The following is a 19,450-nucleotide window of genomic DNA, read 5'->3' as shown; positions in this document are numbered from 1 at the left end:
GCTGATTCCGGTGCTTATGTACAATCGCCGTTAAGGGTGGTCAGGGTTTCGAACTAATGTCGAATATAGATTAGTCTCGGTTAGAGGAAAAATTCCATATTCCATCGGCTTGGCCGGCATCGGCCCCGAGTCATCGGAATTCATCACTGCAAATCAATTAAACAGTAATTGCCACTTAAGACGTACACAGAGAGAAAATAATAGAAGCACAACGCACTGACCGGCAAACGACAGCCGTCGAAACGAAAACAAAAGCTTAAAATAAACGAATCATCAACTTGGTCAGTTGATGGTATAATACATATCTGTATATATCAACAAGTTCGGTCAAAACCGTGTGGAAGAATAGCGAATGGATTTCCTCATTTTCATGGTGGGATCCCGAAAATAAACCATGATTCATGCGGCACACCTCAGCTAGTGTCTCTGGTGTATCCCCCTGGTGCCAATGAGAAAAACCTTGTTCGACAATGTTGAGCCAACTAAGGGACCGTCCAGAAACCACGTAAGATCTTAAGTTGGCCTCTTTAGATCTTCTCTACGTAGGCTATTTATTTTCACTTAAAAGAATGAAAAATGTTCTTCTGTGGCACGCGCTGAGACCTCGATTTAACAAATTAGACAGACATTTAATATCGTGGACAAGTATTATATAACTACGAAATTAATCACCGGTATTAAAAATTGAAAGCATTTTAAAGAGAATCATTTGTCGTATTTATATATGTTTACAATAAACTATCAACTCTGAAGAATGATTTGTGCAAAAAAAAAAAATTGCGGATCTTCATAGGAAAATTCTTTTTAGAATGTTATTATTTTTCACTCACTTCAAGATTTCAACTGCCTTTTATAGCTCTGTGGCACAAGTGATCTTTATGAAAGAACATAGAATGTTCTTCACCGATAAACTTATCCTCTGATCTTAAAATATTATTAGAAAACCTTTGATTAACTCATAATTGTGGTTTTGAAAATCCACGATATAAAGTTTGCCGGCGTGCTTTAGTATTGGTAACACCACCCTTTTATATTGGCAGTGATGCCATACATAATTAAGTTTTAACTGTTTGAATTTTGACCACTGACCAAAGAATGTATATCTTCATTTAAATGTGCAACCGATTCGTCCAAATCATTAGCTGTAATGAACAGAACAGTATCGTCAGCAAACAATTTTATTTCACAAATCGTAAAACTCGCTTCATGTCATTTATGTACATAATAAACAAAATCGGTCCTAAAACACTACCCTGTGGCACACCAAGTGAATTACCCTGGAAACTAGACACAACTCCATTGAAAACAGTTCTATATGGGTTCTACCAAATAAATAGTTAGAAACCACTTATATGCTACTCTTTCGATACCAAAAGCGTTGTAGTGTTTGTAACAGTGTAGGTCTAGAAATTGTTTCGAAAGCACGTTTGAGATCCAAGAACACTGATATTCCGATATCCCGATTGTTCCGGTATTGTAAAACTATTAGAGTTTAAATACTTCATCAACATGTTAATGGGACGGTACTCTTCGGCTTTATTCGTTCCAGTAACTTTGGGGATAGGAACCACCAACGATTCTTTCCAAACTTTTGGTACATGCCCCGTGTATAACGATTGATTTACCAAGTCCAGAAAATCGTGACCGATAACATGAAAGTAATCTTGTATCACTTTTGAGTTAAAATTGTCGATACCAGCCGATTTACCTGAATTAAAACAAATATCTCTCAATTGTTCAAAAGTGATTGGGTGAAATTCAAAAAATAATTACTAATCGGCAATGTTATTTCAACAGGTTCACCAACCAAATCAATACTTTGATTGATCTGTTGTACACTATTTATGAAACAACTGTTTAATTTTTCTGGTATCACTTGCTCTGAGTGCTCTTCTATACCATTAAATGTTAAGGTTCTTGATGTGTAGGTTTTAGTAATTGTTTAAGAATTTTCCATAACTCATTGCTGTTTTTCTGATTTTGATCTATTTTCCTCTGAACATATTCACATCTAGTCTTCTTCGGGGCCCATGAATAAATGTTTCGCACATTGGTATAGGCACGCCAGAGACTTTCATTGTTAGTTCTACAGAACCTCTTGTACTGTTTATCCCTCTCTCGTTTTAATCGTAAGAGGTCCATTGAGCACCAGCTACTCGAACTGTTCAAACTAACGTACTTTTCAGTTACTGATTTATTAGTACACTTTTTTTAAAACGTCCGGGAGAATAGATGCCCTGCGATCCAAATTTCCTGTCAACTGCGTACAATACAAGCTTCTTGACACAAGTCGAGATATGGCTTGCTTTGAATATTTTTCCAACATTTAATTTTCAGTTTTTTCCCATCTCTATGGGGTACTCGCTATGGAAATTCGGTCTCCACACACGAATAAACTCCGTCAAAATTGGAATATACGTGATCTATCAAAGTTCTGCTATGTCTCGAAATTCTTGTAAATTCATTCACAGTTTGAAACTGAAGAATTCTGCTAACTGTTTCAAGTGATTCGAACTCTGATCACTGAGCCAATCAACGTTGAAATCTTTCGCAATAATATTAAGTTTACTAAAATCTACAAAATTTTCGCACCAGTTTTCTAGAATTTTCAGAAACTGGCGATCGCTTGAACTAGGGGAATGATATACAACTGCATATTTTCCCATCTGCATGCCTCTTTCAACTGATATCTTTAAGAACCAATTATTTCCAACTAGTTCGTTTGATTGAATGCGGAATTCAGTATAATTTTATTCAAACAAATGTTTGAAGCTGACTTAATATTAGCATCTAATGTGTTCTAATTCCCTGCGTAAATGCAAAAAGTTGCAGTTCAAGTATTGCTATTTTTTTAAAATGCCTCGTCCATCTAAGAAGAGGAATGCAGTGCCCTTTAGCGAAAATCAAAAGATAACAGATCGGCTGAAAAGTTCGTATCGTTTCTATGAGAGGGCGCCACTAGAATTAAATCCATACCATTTTCAGTTAGTACCAACCTTCAAAAGATACGTGTATAAATTTGACAGCTGTCTGATTATTAGTTTGTGAGATATTGCATTTTGAGTGAAGCTAGTTTTGTAATTGTGAAAAAAATGGAAAAAAAGGAATTTCGTGTGTTGATGAAATACTACTTTTTGATGAAAAAAAGTGCCGCCGATACCAAAAAATGGCTTGATGAATGTTATCCAGACTCTGCACCGGGCGAAGCAACAATTCGTAAGTGGTTTGCAAAATTTCGTACTGGTCATATGAGCACCGAAGACGATGAACGCAGTCGACGTCCAAAAGAGGCTGTTACCGATGAAAACGTGAAAAACATCCACAAAATGATTTTCAATAACCGTAAAGTGAAGTTGGTCGAGATAGTTGACACCCTAAAGATATCAAAGGAACGTGTTGGACATATTATTCACGAATATTTGGATATGAGAAAGCTTTGTGCAAAATGGGTGCCGCGTGAGCTCACAATCGATCAAAAACAACAACGAATTGATGATTCTGAGCAGTGTTTGGAGCTCTTATATCGAAATAAAACAGATTGTTTTCGTCGATATATAACAATGGACGAAACATGGCTCCATCACTTCACTCCGGAGTCCAATCGACAGTCAGCTGAGTGGACTGCACGCGATGCACCGAACCCAAAGCGTGGAAAGTCTCAACAATCGGCCGGTAAGGTTATGGCGTCTGTATTTTGGGATTCGCATGGTATAATTTTCATCGACTACCTTGAAAAGGGAAAAACCATCAACAGTGACTATTATATAGCGTTATTAGAGCGTTTGAAGGACGAAATTTCAAAAAAACAGCCTCATTTGAAGAAGAAAAAAGTTTTGTTTCATCAAGACAATGCACCGTGTCACAAGTCGATGAAAACCATGCTGAAATTGAACGAATTGGGCTTCGAATTGCTCCCTCATCCACCGTATTCTCCAGATTTGGCCCCCAGTGACTTTTTCCTGTTCTCAGACCTCAAGAGAATTCTCGCTGGTAAATTTAGAAGCAATGAAGAGGTAATCGCTGAAACTAAGGCCTATTTTGAGGCAAAGGACAAATTGTACTACAAAAGTGGTATCGAAAAGTTGGAAGATCGCTATAATCGCTGTATCGCCTCTGATGGCAATTATGTTGAATAATAAAAACGAATTTTGGCAAAAAAAATGTGTGTTTCTATTAAACGATACGAACTTTTCAGCCGAACTGTTAAATAGATGGAATACGTTGATAGAGTGTGTGCTGTACTCATTAGTTCAAGCAGTTCAATCGCACGGAATTTGGAAACTATACTGCATACAAATATTTTGGTATCAATAGGTAAAGTTCTAAAATATTATCGTTAATATTTGAATTTATAACATCAAAATTAAACGGACTCCCCTTCCGCAGTGGCGTCTCGTGACAAAATTTACGGGTTGTACACTGCTTATATGGTATTAAATCAGATGTAACAAATCGTGAAAATGAAAACTAACGATTAAGGAATGGAATGGTGTTTTTCAATACAATGAAATAGCGATAAACTTTTGGATGGGAGTTTTTATTCATTGGATCGAAAAAATAGAGAATTTAAAAAAAATAATTTAATTCGGATGGGGATTCAGTTATTTACTTCAATTTGACCGGTGAACGTTTGTCGTTCTGGGAAGGAACAAAAAAAAGCAATTTATTTTTCTGGGGTCTAATACTTTCGAAAATTCAATTTTTTTCTTTTTATTTTGTCATAATAAAACATTTCAAGAATGTTTTGTCAATCGAAGCAGAACTCTTGGGCCTGTGCGCCGAGCTCTTGCTTCTTCGCAGTATGTGATAAGCAAAGATAAAGGCCCATAACTTCCAGAGTTTTGTTCCGATAGGCTTGAAAATTTCATAGAATATTCTTGAAATGTACTTTCTATAAGAAAATGCATAGAAAAAAATAAATGATTTTTCCAAATTATTATTAGACCATAGCCTACCTTGTAGTTTCAATTTTAAAAATTGGCTCGTACAAAAAAAGTAGACCGTATGGACAGGCCTTTCATGCAGACTAGAGACCTAACCTACTGTGATATGATTACCACTATTGTGCACTCAAAATAATAGTCATGTTAAAGTTACGTGAAAAGTTATGTGAATATTTTTCACTCTACTTATCATGTAGGTTTTAATGGACTGGCATTTGAAAGCTGTTTAATGCATAATCCAGTAAGAGTTACGTGTTTAATAGATAAGATGTAATGTACTGTTCATATTACATTCACCTATCAGTTCATATCAAATTTAGATACCAGAGAATTAAATTTTTTTTTATTGGTTGAAGTCAAAAGGGAAATATTTCAGATTTTTCTATAAATCTATGAAATGAAAAATACTATGAAAAATAAAACATTTATTTCAGAAAATTAGCATGGAATGGCAATGGCTAAAAATAAAAAGCAACTGATAACGTCGTGGGAGCTCGAATCAACAAGCTGCCAGAAATCGTTTTTGTTGTCACTGTCATCCAACCGAAGCCAAAGTCGAGATCCGAGAACTCCCACAACACAACCGATGCATGTTGAGGTCGCATTACATAGATCCAGTGTCTCTAGCTTCATACCGATTTTATTGGTGCACCAACGGCCTGTTTGAATCATTCGGCAGGAGTGGGCACACTACCGGACTAACGCAGGTACTGGGAACATGGAAACTTTCATACTGAAATGGTTCGGTCGATGTAGTAGAAAATTGTAATTACCTAACATTTTTCGCAAATGTTTACACTACTTACACTTTGAGGGCCACTGCTCGCCATTTCCAAAATCGAGTTTTTCAAATAGGAAATTCAAGTAGATTATTTGACGTTTGGTCAATTCACGTAAATCTTATTTTATGATTCTATTCCTTATAGGGGACGTTCGTATAACATTCATTTTCGTCACGTAAAATATTCAATTTGACATTTGAAACCATTTTACGTGATTTTTCAAGTAAATCGAGCGTGAACTTTTATTTGAGTGTGTAATTTCCAAAATCAGTAAATTCTTTGATGGTCATAATTTGTCAGTATGAACAGTATATTTCATACATAAAGAGATTCCTAACATTACCACATGTGTGATCAACACACAGGCAATACATGGGATGCTCGGTAAAACCAGTTAGTAGAAATCGAAGAAGTGCAAAGTATCTATTTTCATTCCGCCATGATGTGTGTAAAGCGGAAACCAAAAACCCCTCAAGCCGCAAAGCAGTCCGGAACAGATTGCACCAACGCAGCATAGATGGTAGACTTTGGCCGGACCGACAATTTGTATTCTAATTTTACAACTCCTTCCACCGGGTGCAGTCTCAAGCCTTCCAGACGTGAAACGTGCGCTTCTTGTTCACTTTTATTCGATGCATGCATGATTTTCGATGGTGTTTATGAGTAAACAAACAAACGTTTTGGAACGCATCGGCAGGTTGAACTACCGAGCATGGCCAGTAACTCATAAAAATAGATCTTAAGCTATACTGGCCGAAAACGGCAGCGGTGCTTTACCTGTTGTGCGACCGGCTCCAAGATGTTCTCGATGGTTTTCGTATGAAACACAGGCATTTTGAAAGTTGTCGTGTGATTTTTGTACTAATATTCAGGTTTTTTTTTTGTAGCTTTTTGGCTTGGCGAACCAATCCAGTATCCAACCAATTTGTTTCGATGGTCTGAAAAAGAAAAACAAAACAAAACGAAAATCAGTTTTTCATATAACAAGCTTCTAAATCGAGGAAAATGGGCAGACTTGGTCGAAAAAACAGGAATAAAATATTCCACTGCAATGCTGTTCAATTGGCCATTGGCTCAAGCTCAGACAGAATGACAGATTTTTTTTTGTTCGTCTGTCGGAACTGTGAATGATGAACACATTTCCACAAGAATACTTTACAGAGTCATAGACAGATTCGTGACTTTTTTCAACCGTTATGTCCTCGAGTGTGTCTGAAGTATGCCCTTTTGGCACGACGTGATCAGTGTTTTACCACAGAAGACTGAGAGTATAATAAAAATAATGAACCAACAAAAATTATCTCACATCTGGCATAGACACTTATTTGAAGCATACCGAAAAAGATTTGTATCAAATCTATTTCGTAACAATCAATTCGGAATACTTGCAATAGTGGACCGGAATTAATTTGTTCACTTTCAAATTTAATTGCTAAGGCGATTTAATACAAAAAAAATTCCCGATTTGGAGTTGTACTCGCCTCGTGACGATAACGTAAAAAGCAGATCCGCTTGAAATGATTGACGTTCTTCGAATTTATTAGAAAATCCCGTTCGCCACGAAAATCGTTCAATCTCAGCAAAGCAAAGTTTCTGTGTCAAAAATTTAAAACTCTCATATAAAGCGCCCCGTACTTACATGCCCTGGTACGGACCACAACACCGCCTCTACGAACGAAGCACACAGTATGCTGTGTTCGATTTCGTATACGCGGTAAAGAAAATGAAAACAGACAACGAAGCTCAGGATGAAAACACAAGCGAAAAGTAGTGATTGAGAGAAATCATAGCCACTTTACAGGAAGTGTGGCTGTTGTGCAGCAGGATTTTCGCATGCCCCACAATGGATTGAAGTTTATTTGAAAGACATGCGTCGGACTTCCATGCTTCGTGATGTATATGAAATTTTTTTCAGCCGGTATAATAGTAATAATAGAAATTCAATCACCTAGCCAAACAAACAAATTCTGTACGCTAAGAATCGCCTGCGAAGTACGTTTAAACAGAAAAGCCAAATTCCACAAAAGGAATATAATACCAAGAATTTTTTTTACTTTGTTTTTCATCGTTGGAGCATCCATGAATGGATCACTTTACAAGGAGAATTGTCTCAAAAAGAAGGTTTTGCCTTTCATTAGCTAGCTGCCACTACAGTCAGGATGTTGTTTTGTTGAGAAAAAATTGTCAACATGATTTAGGTATTTTTTGATCAAAATGAACCTTGAGCAATGGCTCCTCTCCCATTAAAATCTATCATGATCCTAATATGTGTTACTAGCGGAAACTAGTAATTCCACTTTTTTTACCGGATATCACTTTGGACCAAGTGACAATTAGATAGATTGTGTGATTTACTGATTGGTAAAAATCTAGCATTGGAATGAAAGCATTACTAAAATTATGTACACTGAAGTATTTTTTTACGTACCGCATAAAAAACCGCGTAGCTTCTGAATTCTGCGTGAAAAACCGCAATCTTGTAGAACTTTTTTTTGTTGTTGCCAACTTCAACAATTCATGAAACATCGAGATCAGGTGTTATCTCGAAACAAAATTTTGAATCAACTTTGTGACTGAGATATTCGAAATAGAATTTCTTTATGCATGAATCATCGAGTTTTTGTGTAATCTCGAAAAAAAAGTTTTTTTTAACGAAAATTTTCTGTCACAGTGCCAGAGGTAATTTTGATATTAAGTCCCAGAAAGTCGATTTAAAAAAGAAAAGATTTTTTTCGACTAAATCTCGACGTTTCATGCAATTCTAAAACTTTTGGTATCAAATTTTTTTTCGATTTCGGAAATTTCATGTTTTTGTCGTGAATACGACTTACTTTACTATGGGGTGCCATTTCAAAATTAGCCATATGGAAGAATGGGCAGAACTTAATCGTGAATATCTCGACTTATATTAAGTGTAGTAACATAATTCTTTCGCCATTTCATCAAAAATATGATCAGGAATTTAGGATATTATTTTGAACTGTGTAAGATAACCAAAACTTCTAAAACTTTGAAAACAACGCGGAAAACTCTTTACTTTTGCTTGGCTTTTTCGCGCAAAGACGACGGTGTTGAGGTAGTCAGGCACATATCTTCATCTGAATGCGTATAAAAGGGGAACCGTGGTCGAAAATCGATCATTTCTTCTTGTGTGTTGGATGGAAGCAGACGTCGTGAGAATGATTTATCATTTGGTTTCCGGTCGTCGAGGGGCGATATCATCAACCAACAGTGACGGAGAGTGCACCTTCTGCCTGGGTAAAACCTCAAACGCTCAGGTAGCGACTCTCATTCGCATTCTGAAACTATATTCCGGAACTGATTTCAGTTTCGAAATTGTAGTTCTAGAATTGCAACTGAACTCTGAGTCTGTTCTTTGTTCTGAATTTAGTTCTTGAACTCAGGTCCAGTTCCTTATTCCAAAATTCTTCTGTTCGATTCTTTTTAGAATCATAATAATACTCACAAAGAATTATGCGACATTTTACTGTACTCTATGCAACCCATTTTGGTAGTCGTGGTGAGAAATCGTCTTCAAGCTTCAGAGCTTAGTTCCGGAATATGGGTTTAGAATTCAGAGTCTGCGTGCTGAAGTGGATTCTGGAAAAAGATTCCGGAACTGATTTCAATTTTGAAATTGTAGCTTACTAAAATCAAACTGAATTCTGAGTCTGTTCTAAGTTCTGAATCTAGTTCTTGAGCTCAGGTCCAGTTCCTTATTCCAGAATTCTTCAAATCGGTTCTTTTGGCCTGAATACTTTAACATGGAGCGCCTTTTCACTTTTTACTCTGTACAAGTATGGGCAGAACTTTACCACGAATATCTTTTGATGTACTTAACCCAACAACATATTTTTTTCTGCAAGCAATCGGTAATTTTCAACAGCGTGAAAAAACCCTAAAAATAATTGAAAAACAAAGTTTTCTAAAACTTTTAGAAATAATGAGAAAAATTCTTCACGCTTGCTTGCCTTTTTCGCATCCGGACGACGGTTTCGAGGTAGTCAGGCACATATCAGAATCTACTGAACAAATAGAAAAGGTAATCTTGGAATAAAAACTGTTTATTTATCTTATTGTTACAGACGAAACTGGATGTCGAGGTGAGGTTCTCCCACCAACATCAGTCAGGTCGTCCTCTCATTTGGACTTCGATCGTCAGGAGGAGCAGTCGGCAATGAAAGTAGACCTTTTGCGTGGTGTAAAGGCTCAGACGCTCAGGTCACAGAGCCAGTTTTCAGGATAATTTGATTAGGTTTGTGCAAAATTCGCAACAGTGTTTCATATATTAGAGAATTAGTCAATTTGGCCCTTCTGAATGCCAGAAATTTATCTCGTACGGTATTTTGATAACTTTTTACACTGAAATATTTAAATCCGAAACGAAATAATTGACATCAAAATTCTGTATATTTCTATTTAGAACAATAATTGTATACCCAAAGAATTATGCGAAATTTTCTGCACTATACTGTATACGGCCCATTATATCAACCACTTGTAGTTTATAGTAAAACTTTCTGCTGATTTGCTATATAAAATGCATAGCACCGACTTAAAAGCCATTAATGAAAGGTTCCTTTCAAAACCACCATTATTTTATCATAAAGAACTATACTGGTTATTTCGTAATATTTAATTGTGTGTCAGAATGTTTAATGTAACTAATCTGTACTTTAGTTTAGGAGTATCGTTTCAAATTCTAATAGTGAAAAAGAGGAAAGCTTGCACAATTCACACAATCGATCAACTAATTGATATTCGAAAGTATAAAGAAAGAGTGTCAGTTTTATTCGTATTCAGTTCCAAAGTTTAATTTCTGGGATTACCCCAGATCTGGACGTTTCTTTGGTTTGCGGTTTTTACGCGGATTTCCGAAGTTACACGATTTTTTGTGCGTCTTTTAACGCGGTTCGTATCCCCCGTGTAATAAAGACCTCGGTGTAATACGAACGAGTATCTATATTCAGATGTGTGGAAGAAGCATGTTAGTTTTATTCGTATTCACGTCGTCCAGTTATGTCTGTTACATTACCCACCCGCCTTTTTTTTCTTTCACCGTATATTTGATCGTGTACGTTTCGATGCATCACTCTCCCACGTATGTTTATCATCGTACATTGCCATCATGGCAATAATAATCGTTTGCAGATTCAACGACCATACATATGGCACTTCAACTTCTTCAGAACATCGATTTTCGCAATGTATCGAAAATCATCAGCATGCTGTTGTCGCATTTGATTTCATCAAGTAGATAATTATTTCACTATAAGATCCAACGTAGTTCTACACGGAGCAAGACGACCACATCAACTTTTACAAAGATGTTTTGCCAGCGTTGAATTCTATGCAGTTGATGCTTGTAGAATTATACTCGAAGAACAAGTGTGACAAGCTTCACATATGTCAAATTGGAGCAGAACGTCATGCATCTATCGATACGATGAAAAATAATGTAATAATTCAAATGAAACACCATCGCAAAATTTAGAATTTGTGATGTGGACATGTCCAAATGCACTTTCGTTTCTGTATACAACCTGAAAGCCAGATTAGTATGATAAAATTCGTACTGTTTTCAATTCCAAAACATAAGTCTGCTTATCTGTGGTCTGCCTGCTACTATAGCAACCCACATCAATCGACAAATAGTGCAACTAGACCAAGACACTATTCAGAGACCACACCGTATGATCTGAATACGTGACAGATGTGATCATTTTCTCAATTTCTCGACACCCGTTCCGGACATTCAACCGGAATGCAATGATCGTTGAGATGGCATAACATAGAGAAAAAAAAGTAAAACCGGTACATATAGCATTCTTTTCAATTCCTAGAAATTTTCAGGAGTGTGACTAATATCCGTTTATAATGATGTTTATTTTTATTACAGACAATAATCGTTCCTCGTGACCTCGTAAATTTCACCCTAACCATTACTGAGTACGAACGAACTTGACATTGAACATCCTACACATTGACACAGAAAAAAAACGCCTAGGTCAACATAATCACTTGCCTGCCACATTTTTCGTTTCGACTCCTATTTTACCAGTTATAGGGCAACTTGTTTGAAAATATGCAAACAATCAAAATCTCCCGTGCGTGTGAAGTTAAAATAGTTTGCTCGAACCGAAACAAGTTCTGCGCGTAAGTAAACAAACGCACGGTTGCTGCGATCTGTGCGGTGGCGGTTGTTGATGACGCCATCATTTATTATCACCGCGATGATTCCATTTAACCGGAGCCGAGCCACATTTAAAAACCGTTGTCGTCGCCTTTTGCGGCTTCGGTTAAAGCGAGAAACGGACGCCTGTAGGCAGGGTCTATTGTTGACACTGAACCAACTCCTACACCGTGCGTCACCTTTCGAATAGAAGACCGCATGTTCCGAGTGTTGTTTGAATGGAATCAAACCCGAATTCCGGACGTCGCGCAGGCACACGGCGCTTGGTGGTGAATCTAAATGTATCCCATTAGAAAGGCAAAAAAATCACTGCTAATTTTGGATCGACGTATCTCAATCGAGCCAATAAATTCAAGCTTTATTTTCACCGATTCTACTCAAGGAAACAGTCAAAAGCATGTCGAAAATTCAAAGGAATTTGCTCTCACATAAGACCACAACTACTTCACCTGCTGCGACGACGGTAAACGCGTGATTCAGCGATTAAATATGATTCAGACGATACGTTAACGTCAACGAAAGGGCAGCGTCCGTCAAGATTAGTTTATTGCTTTTCTCGAGAGCGCATCCATGTGTCGTAGGTTAAACAATTTCCATGCCATTGAAGTTGTGAATAAGCGCGTATCTTCAGAGTTTAAATCCGTGTAGAATGCGAGTAACTATGACAACTATTGTCACAGTGATAGCAATCAAGGTGGTTTGGATTCTTGATACTTATTTAACTAGAAATTTAGTTTATAAAGGTATGGTTTGCAAATCATAAAGTATAAAGTTCCCAGTTTAAAGAATCTGGTTTTCGTTATACTGACGTGCATGGCCTGGTTTAACGTGGTTTGAATGGCCAAGTGCTTTTCACCATATCATCTCATTTCCCTTAAATCACCCAGAGCAGCCTTCCACATCTGAAGTATTAATATATTCACGATTATTACAAAAATGTTAAACTGTTCAATCCACATTTAGAACGATCGGACAAATCCCCTCAGGCGCAAAAAAAAAATCCGCTGATAAGACGCATTCCACGAACTGTATTCATGAACAAGCCAGCCAGAGCGTTAAAATTTTCACAATTTCTTATCTGATCTCTGCAATACCTGTACTGGTACTAATACTGGTTGAATGTAGAGGCACTAACACTAAATGAACTGATTAAGCCTCAGTCAGAATGTTTTTGAAGATACGTTGAGAAACGAACAGCTCGTTGTCGCTATTCATATACTTGTTGATCCCTTCATGGGTTACTATAGCCACAGGGGATACCAGGGACTACTAGATCTTTGTAGAAACAGTTCTTTGTCCAATATGTACTTGTACACGCGTTTGGCTTTACTTCTCATACGAATGCATAATTTATCAGTTTGCTTGATCGTATTTAAGGCACATAAGGAAAATTGCTACACTGACAAAATAATGCGTATTGCTCTTGCATGAGGCGAGGAGGTGTATTCCAAAAAAACGAATTGAATTGTCAGTTACTGTGTCCTGGTTAGAGTTCATTAAGAAACAATGAAATCCCAAACGGTGTCACAAAAATCTAATTTTTTTTTTCGTTCGTTCCCGAATTCATCCTCTTCTTTCAGATTGACATCACCGTCTTCTGTCCGTGTGGGATGTGTTGCTATTGGTCATCATGTTCCCAATCAAACCGGATTCTATGCTGTATTCAAGGTTAATGTCCAAACCAGCCCGAGAGGACAGCACCCGTTTCCAGTTTATAACAGTGAATATTCCCGTAAATGCAGCCGCCGTCGTTTTCTACTTAATACTTTCAGTTCGTCTTTCTTAGGCACTCGAAAGACTTCAGTTCTCGCCAAGAGAAAATGAAATTAGCACAATCGCTACAAAAACATTTTCATACGATTTTCACCTTCTTTTACCTTTTATGGACTTTATTGTTATTTTTCTCAACGCGCACAGGGAACCAAACCGAAATCAGCAACTGAGAAACACACACGCACGGAAACACAGAAGGAAGATACTGCTCTCCTCCGATCAGGGTTTTCTTTTCTAATTTTTTATTCAATGAACAAACACTAGCACAACACAACAGAGGACGAACGCGGAACAAACCCGCACGGGCAAGCACCTAACTTCTGCAACTGATCACGACAAACGAACGAGAGAAACTGAGACAGTTTGCGAAAACCTGCAACATTTACTTCTTTATGCGTTGACGTTCGTCGCTGTCAAATAGTCGCTGGCGCCCTTCGGGAATCTAAGTTGCTCCACAGAGAACAGACATATTTCGCTATTACGAAGTCACTTTATATTAGTGGACCTTACACGATTATTAAAAGTGTCGTTACTAGAAAATAATATCATTTTAATAAACGTGTATGGTGCAGTAATGACGAGTTTTCTATGCAAATTTGAAATATCATTACTTAGTCATCATTAAAAATGATAAAAATAATTATCGTGTAAGGGCCGCTATTAGAAAGCGGAAATCAGATCATTAGGGCGTATAAGCAAGTGAAAGTTTCTCTTTGTTTACTTTCTCTTCTATTAATTACCAAGCGGTTTCCACGTTTATCACTCAATTCTTTGCATGAAATGATACCCGAAACTTTCGACTTTCAAGCAGAATAGTGATATCAAAGAAAATCTTTTTAATCACATCACAATAATCGAAAGAGAGAGTGATTAAAGAGAAACTGTCACTTGCTTATACGCCCTAATGAAAAATCAACCGAGATTTGTGATGGTCATTCGCATTGGCTTGGCTAACGACTGCCAGCGGGCAAAACAGCCGTCATTAAATCTGTTCTGGCAGACAGAGTTGCCAGGTTATTTTTTCAAAAATATGTCAAAACTCAAACATTTTTCTGGATTTGTCTGGGTCTACTATATAAGAAATTTGTAAAATCTGGGAAAAATTGTAAAATCTGGCAAAAGATCTGGTTAGTTTGAGTGTCTGGTAAACCAGAAAAATCTGGCATTTTCCAGACAAATCTAGCAACCTGGTAACGCTGCTGGCAGACCTATCCGTTGTTGATTATTTTCTCACAATAAACTTTAATAAGAAATTTTGCAATCAAATAGGAATGAGAAATAATTTTATTGAATAGAAATGCTTTGCAATGCCATGATCGCGGAGTGTGGGGAAAGTAATTTGATAACCATCACCATAGCAAAATTCGACACCTACAGTCGCTAAATTGGGTGGAAAATCGTCCGTTGAATTGTTCATCAGTTGAAACTCGAAATAAATTAAAGTAAACCAAGTTTGACTTTCACTTATCAATTTACCAGCGAGCATATGAAAACGTTCGTATTTTGCAAGACGATATAACTAGATTGGTAACAACCGGTGTGAAAATATGGTTGAGCTTTAGGAACCATTATACGTGAGGCCAACTTGATTATTCTAATTCACACTCAGGGTAGCTTCATCTTCTATGGAACATAAAATCTTCTATTTTTTACTTCCAGATATAGCTGCAATTCCTTGTGACTTATCATACGCATTGTTAAATGAAAATATTATACTCATTGCTTCTTGCTCATTGCTTGCAAATAATATCCTAAATTCCTGATCATATTTTTGATGAAACGGCGAAAGAATTATGTTGCTGCCCTTAATACAAGTCGAGATATTAACGATTAAGTTCTGCCCATTCTTCCATATGGCTAATTTTGAAAAGGCACCCCATAGTACAGTAAGTCGTATTCACGACAAAAGTGTTCTTCAAATAGCAGAGACTTTACGTTTGCTTAGCGGTTCAAATTGAACTGCCGAGTTTTGCGTTAAGCAGTTCAATTTGAACTGCTCTATGCACTGATGAGTCAAAGACGAAACGTAAACATATTAAACCTACTGAAGTTTGTAGTTTCTGAAAAGTGGCCCAAATGTGGAACATAGCATAAGGAACATTTTACATATAGTGAACCTGAATACAGTTATAGCTTAACTTGATGAAGCGACAGTTCCGCATCAAGGCTTCTCTAGGATACAATCAAATACATTAGATTTAAATCATCAATAGAGTTAAGATCAACATTGAATAAATTAAAAAGCAATGCAACGCATGTATTTTCTTTTCCCTTTCGATACTGTCAATAAAACAGTTGGAAATGCACGCTCAAATAATTTTGATAAGTATTTTGCTGCAAAACCATAGCAGAACAATACTACAAATCGTTTGAGTGGTAAATGTAAATCAGAATGTAGACAAATGCGTATATATACTGTGGCAAAAAAACTTTGCGAACATTTTACTGGCCGATAGTAATGCTAAAATGGAAAACAAAGTTCGGCGATCATATTTTTGGTGCAATCAAAATGAACGCCGTACCAAAATATTTAGAGTGGTTAAAATATCTCCGCTAACTTAAATTTGAAATAATAAATTTTTGAGTTCTTTGGTAGATAAAGCATTTCATCAACAAAAAAGTACGGGTGTGTAATGTCAGAGACATAACTGGATGTCGTGAATACGAATAAAACTGACACGATTTCTTTATACTTGCGAATTCGAATTGATAGCTGATCGATTGTGTGAATTGTGAAACTTTTGACGTCGATTATCTCATTTCGGATTTGCATATTTCATTGAAAGAATCTATCAAGATGCTGTACACGATTCATTTCTACCTTTTGAAAGCACCAAATTGTGGAATTCTCTACGATATTTAGCACAGTTCGGAACGTTTTTCTCGAACGATTTTCGCACAGCAAAAAGCTCACGATGCAAATCAAATTATTTTGAATTTTCACTAAACTAATGATTTTTACCTTCGATTTGCAAAGAAGTAATCTTAATAGTTCTTTAGAGAACATTCAGAGCCATTAGCACGGCTGATTTTATATAATACTGTCCACTTTTCGTTTTCTTCCTCGCCAATGCAAACGACCAGAAGCTGTGTTACATGATGCAATCGTTCTTGTTTGAGTTGAAACTAGCTTTGCGTACAAACCGCAACACATCCGCTCGCAGTGCCAAATGATGCGAAACTGGTTTAATGCGTCTTGACGACCGGAAAGCAAATGAGAACTACGACCAGAGCGTTTGAGGTTTTTAACCACGCAGAATGTGCACTCTCTGATGCCGCTGAAATGATCGATTTTCGACCACGGTTCCCCTTTTATAACGTGCAGTTGAAGATATGTGCCTGACTACATCAAAATCGTCGTCCTTGCGCGAAAAACCAAAGCAAAAGTAAAGATTTTCCGCGTTGTTTTAAAATTTTCAGAAAACCTTATTTTTGAGTTGTTTTTGGTTCTCTCACACTGTTCAAAATATTATCCGAAATTTCTGATCATATTTTTGATGAAATAGTGAAAGAATTATGTTGCTGCCATTAATACAAGTCGAGATATTCACGATTAAGTTCTGCCCATTCTCCATATGGCTAATTTTGAAAAGGCACCCCATAGTAAAGTAAGTAGAATTCACGACAAAAAAAGGCGGGTGGGTAATGTCAGAGACATAACTGGATGTCGTGAATACGAAAACAACTGACATGTTCCTTAACACTTCCGAATATCAATTGTATGAATTATGTACGCATTCCCCTTTTTCACATTTTTCGCAAAAACAAAGAACGCTTCACTTGATCTCGATTACTGTGAATTTCACACAGCGAAAAGTGCACAAATCTAAGCAAACTGTTCTTGATTTGCAGTAAACTGAGGATATTTCCCTACGATTTGCAAACAACAAATCCTAATAGTTCTTTAGAAAACTTTTAGAGCCATTAGAACAGCTGATATTGTGCAATGCTCTCCACCGTTGTTTTTTCCCAATGCTAATGACTGGCAGCTGTGACGTAATCGCTCTTGTCGAAAGCGTGCAGACGACACAAAACACATCTGCTCGCAGTGGCGATTGAATCCAAACTGATTGAATTTTTGTTAAGAGATTTCCTTTTATGTGATTTCGTTTGTAGCTTTTTCACTAATGGGCGGTCCTAACGGCTATAAAAATAACCGCATACAGAATTTTATTGTCGATTATTTCATTTCGGATTTGCATAATTTATTGAAAGAAACTATCAATATGCTGTAGGCATTCGTTTCTAGCATTCACAAGGACCAAATTGAGGAACTCACTGTGATATTCACCACTTTTCGGAACATTTTTCCCGGACGATTTGTTGTACTGCAGCAGATATTTTGTTCTCTTCCTTAGAACGCGTTCTGATTGGCTGGTGTTGACATGGAGCAAATGAGACAGGTTTTTCAATAGTGTACTATTGAAATACTTCATTGCTTTTGCTATACACGTTTAAATTGAAAAATTTCGATTCTATTGGTAGTTAGATTATATAAATCCTTTCACAGATCACTGAGCTATGAGCTTTAAAAATACGAGAAAGGCAAACGCGCCTTATGAATTATCCTCTTTGATACCAAACATTTCAGAAAAGTTTAATTTTGAATTATTTGAGACTATGTCTCAAAACTGGAAATTTTATCATAAAATTGTGATCATATTTCCATGTCGGCATGTCGCAAGTATTATGTTGATTCATTAGATACAACGATAGATATTCACGATCAGAAACTTATCACTCTCTCAGAGGGTAAATTTTGAAAAGGCACCCCATAGTAAAGTAAGTCGTATTCACGACAAAAATGGGTTGTATAGAGGTACAGTAAAGTAAATTCCGCATAATTCTTTAGGAGTATTATTATGGTTTTAAGAAGAACCGAATATAAGTCTGGAATAGAGAACTGGACCCTGAGTTCAAGACCTAAATTTAGATCCAATAACAGACTCAGAATCCAGTTTCAGTCGCTGCTGGTTCTCGCCTTGATGGCGAGCAAGCGAATGAGAGATGCGACCTGAGCGTTTGAGGTTTTTATTAACCACGCAGAAGGTGCATTCTCTCTCGCTGCTGGTGGAAAGTTTAACTCCCGCTGCTGCTGCTGGCTGGTCCTCTCGCCTCGATGGCCAGCAAGCGAATGAGAGATGCGACCTGAGCGTTTGAGGTTTTTATTAACCACGCAGAAGGTGCATTCTCTCTCGCTGCTGGTGGAAAGTTTAACTCCCGCTGCTGCTGCTGGCTGGTCCTCGCGCCTCGATGGCCAGCAAGCGATTGATTGATTGCGACCTGAGCGTTTGAGGTTTTTATTAACCACGCAGAAGGTGCATTCTCTCTCGCTGCTGGTGGAAAGTTTAACTCTCGCTGCTGCTGCTGGCTGGTCCTCGCGCCTCGATGGTCAGCAAGCGAATGAGAGATGCGACCTGAGCGTTTGAGGATTTTAACCACGCAGAAGGTGCATTCTCTCTCGCTGCTGGTTAACTCTCGCTGCTGCTGCTGGCTGGTCTTCGCGCCTCGATGGTCAGCAAGCGAATGAGAGATGCGACCTGAGCGTTTGAGGTTTTTATTAACCACGCAGAAGGTGCATTCTCTCTCGCTGCTGGTGGAAAGTTTAACTCCCGCTGCTGCTGCTGGCTGGTCCTCGCGCCTCGATGGCCAGCAAGCGATAGATTGATTGCGACCTGAGCGTTTGAGGTTTTTATTAACCACGCAGAAGGTGCATTCTCTCTCGCTGCTGGTGGAAAGTTTAACTCCCGCTGCTGCTG

The 19,450-nt window shown here is 37.5% G+C and overlaps 1 protein-coding gene across 1 annotated transcript in view; it reads right to left on the bottom strand.

The window, feature by feature from the left end:
* LOC131435038 (vinculin) overlaps window positions 1–14,050 on the bottom strand; it is a 38,890-nt gene extending 24,840 nt beyond the window's left edge. The window contains exons 1-2 of the mRNA XM_058602506.1: window positions 13,796–14,050; window positions 6,503–6,663 (exon numbers count right to left, since the gene is read on the bottom strand). Of these exons, the coding sequence (XP_058458489.1) occupies window positions 6,503–6,559 (57 nt within the window). The 5' untranslated portion in view covers window positions 6,560–6,663; window positions 13,796–14,050. The remainder of the gene's footprint in view (window positions 1–6,502; window positions 6,664–13,795) is intronic.
* Window positions 14,051–19,450: the final 5,400 nt, after the last annotated feature.

The sequence above is a fragment of the Malaya genurostris genome, chromosome 3, assembly GCF_030247185.1.
Source record: "Malaya genurostris strain Urasoe2022 chromosome 3, Malgen_1.1, whole genome shotgun sequence".
In the NCBI taxonomy this organism is placed as follows: Eukaryota; Metazoa; Arthropoda; class Insecta; order Diptera; family Culicidae; genus Malaya; species Malaya genurostris.
The sequence above is the reverse complement of the archived record's forward strand: the minus strand, read 5'-3'. Positions and strand labels throughout refer to the sequence as shown.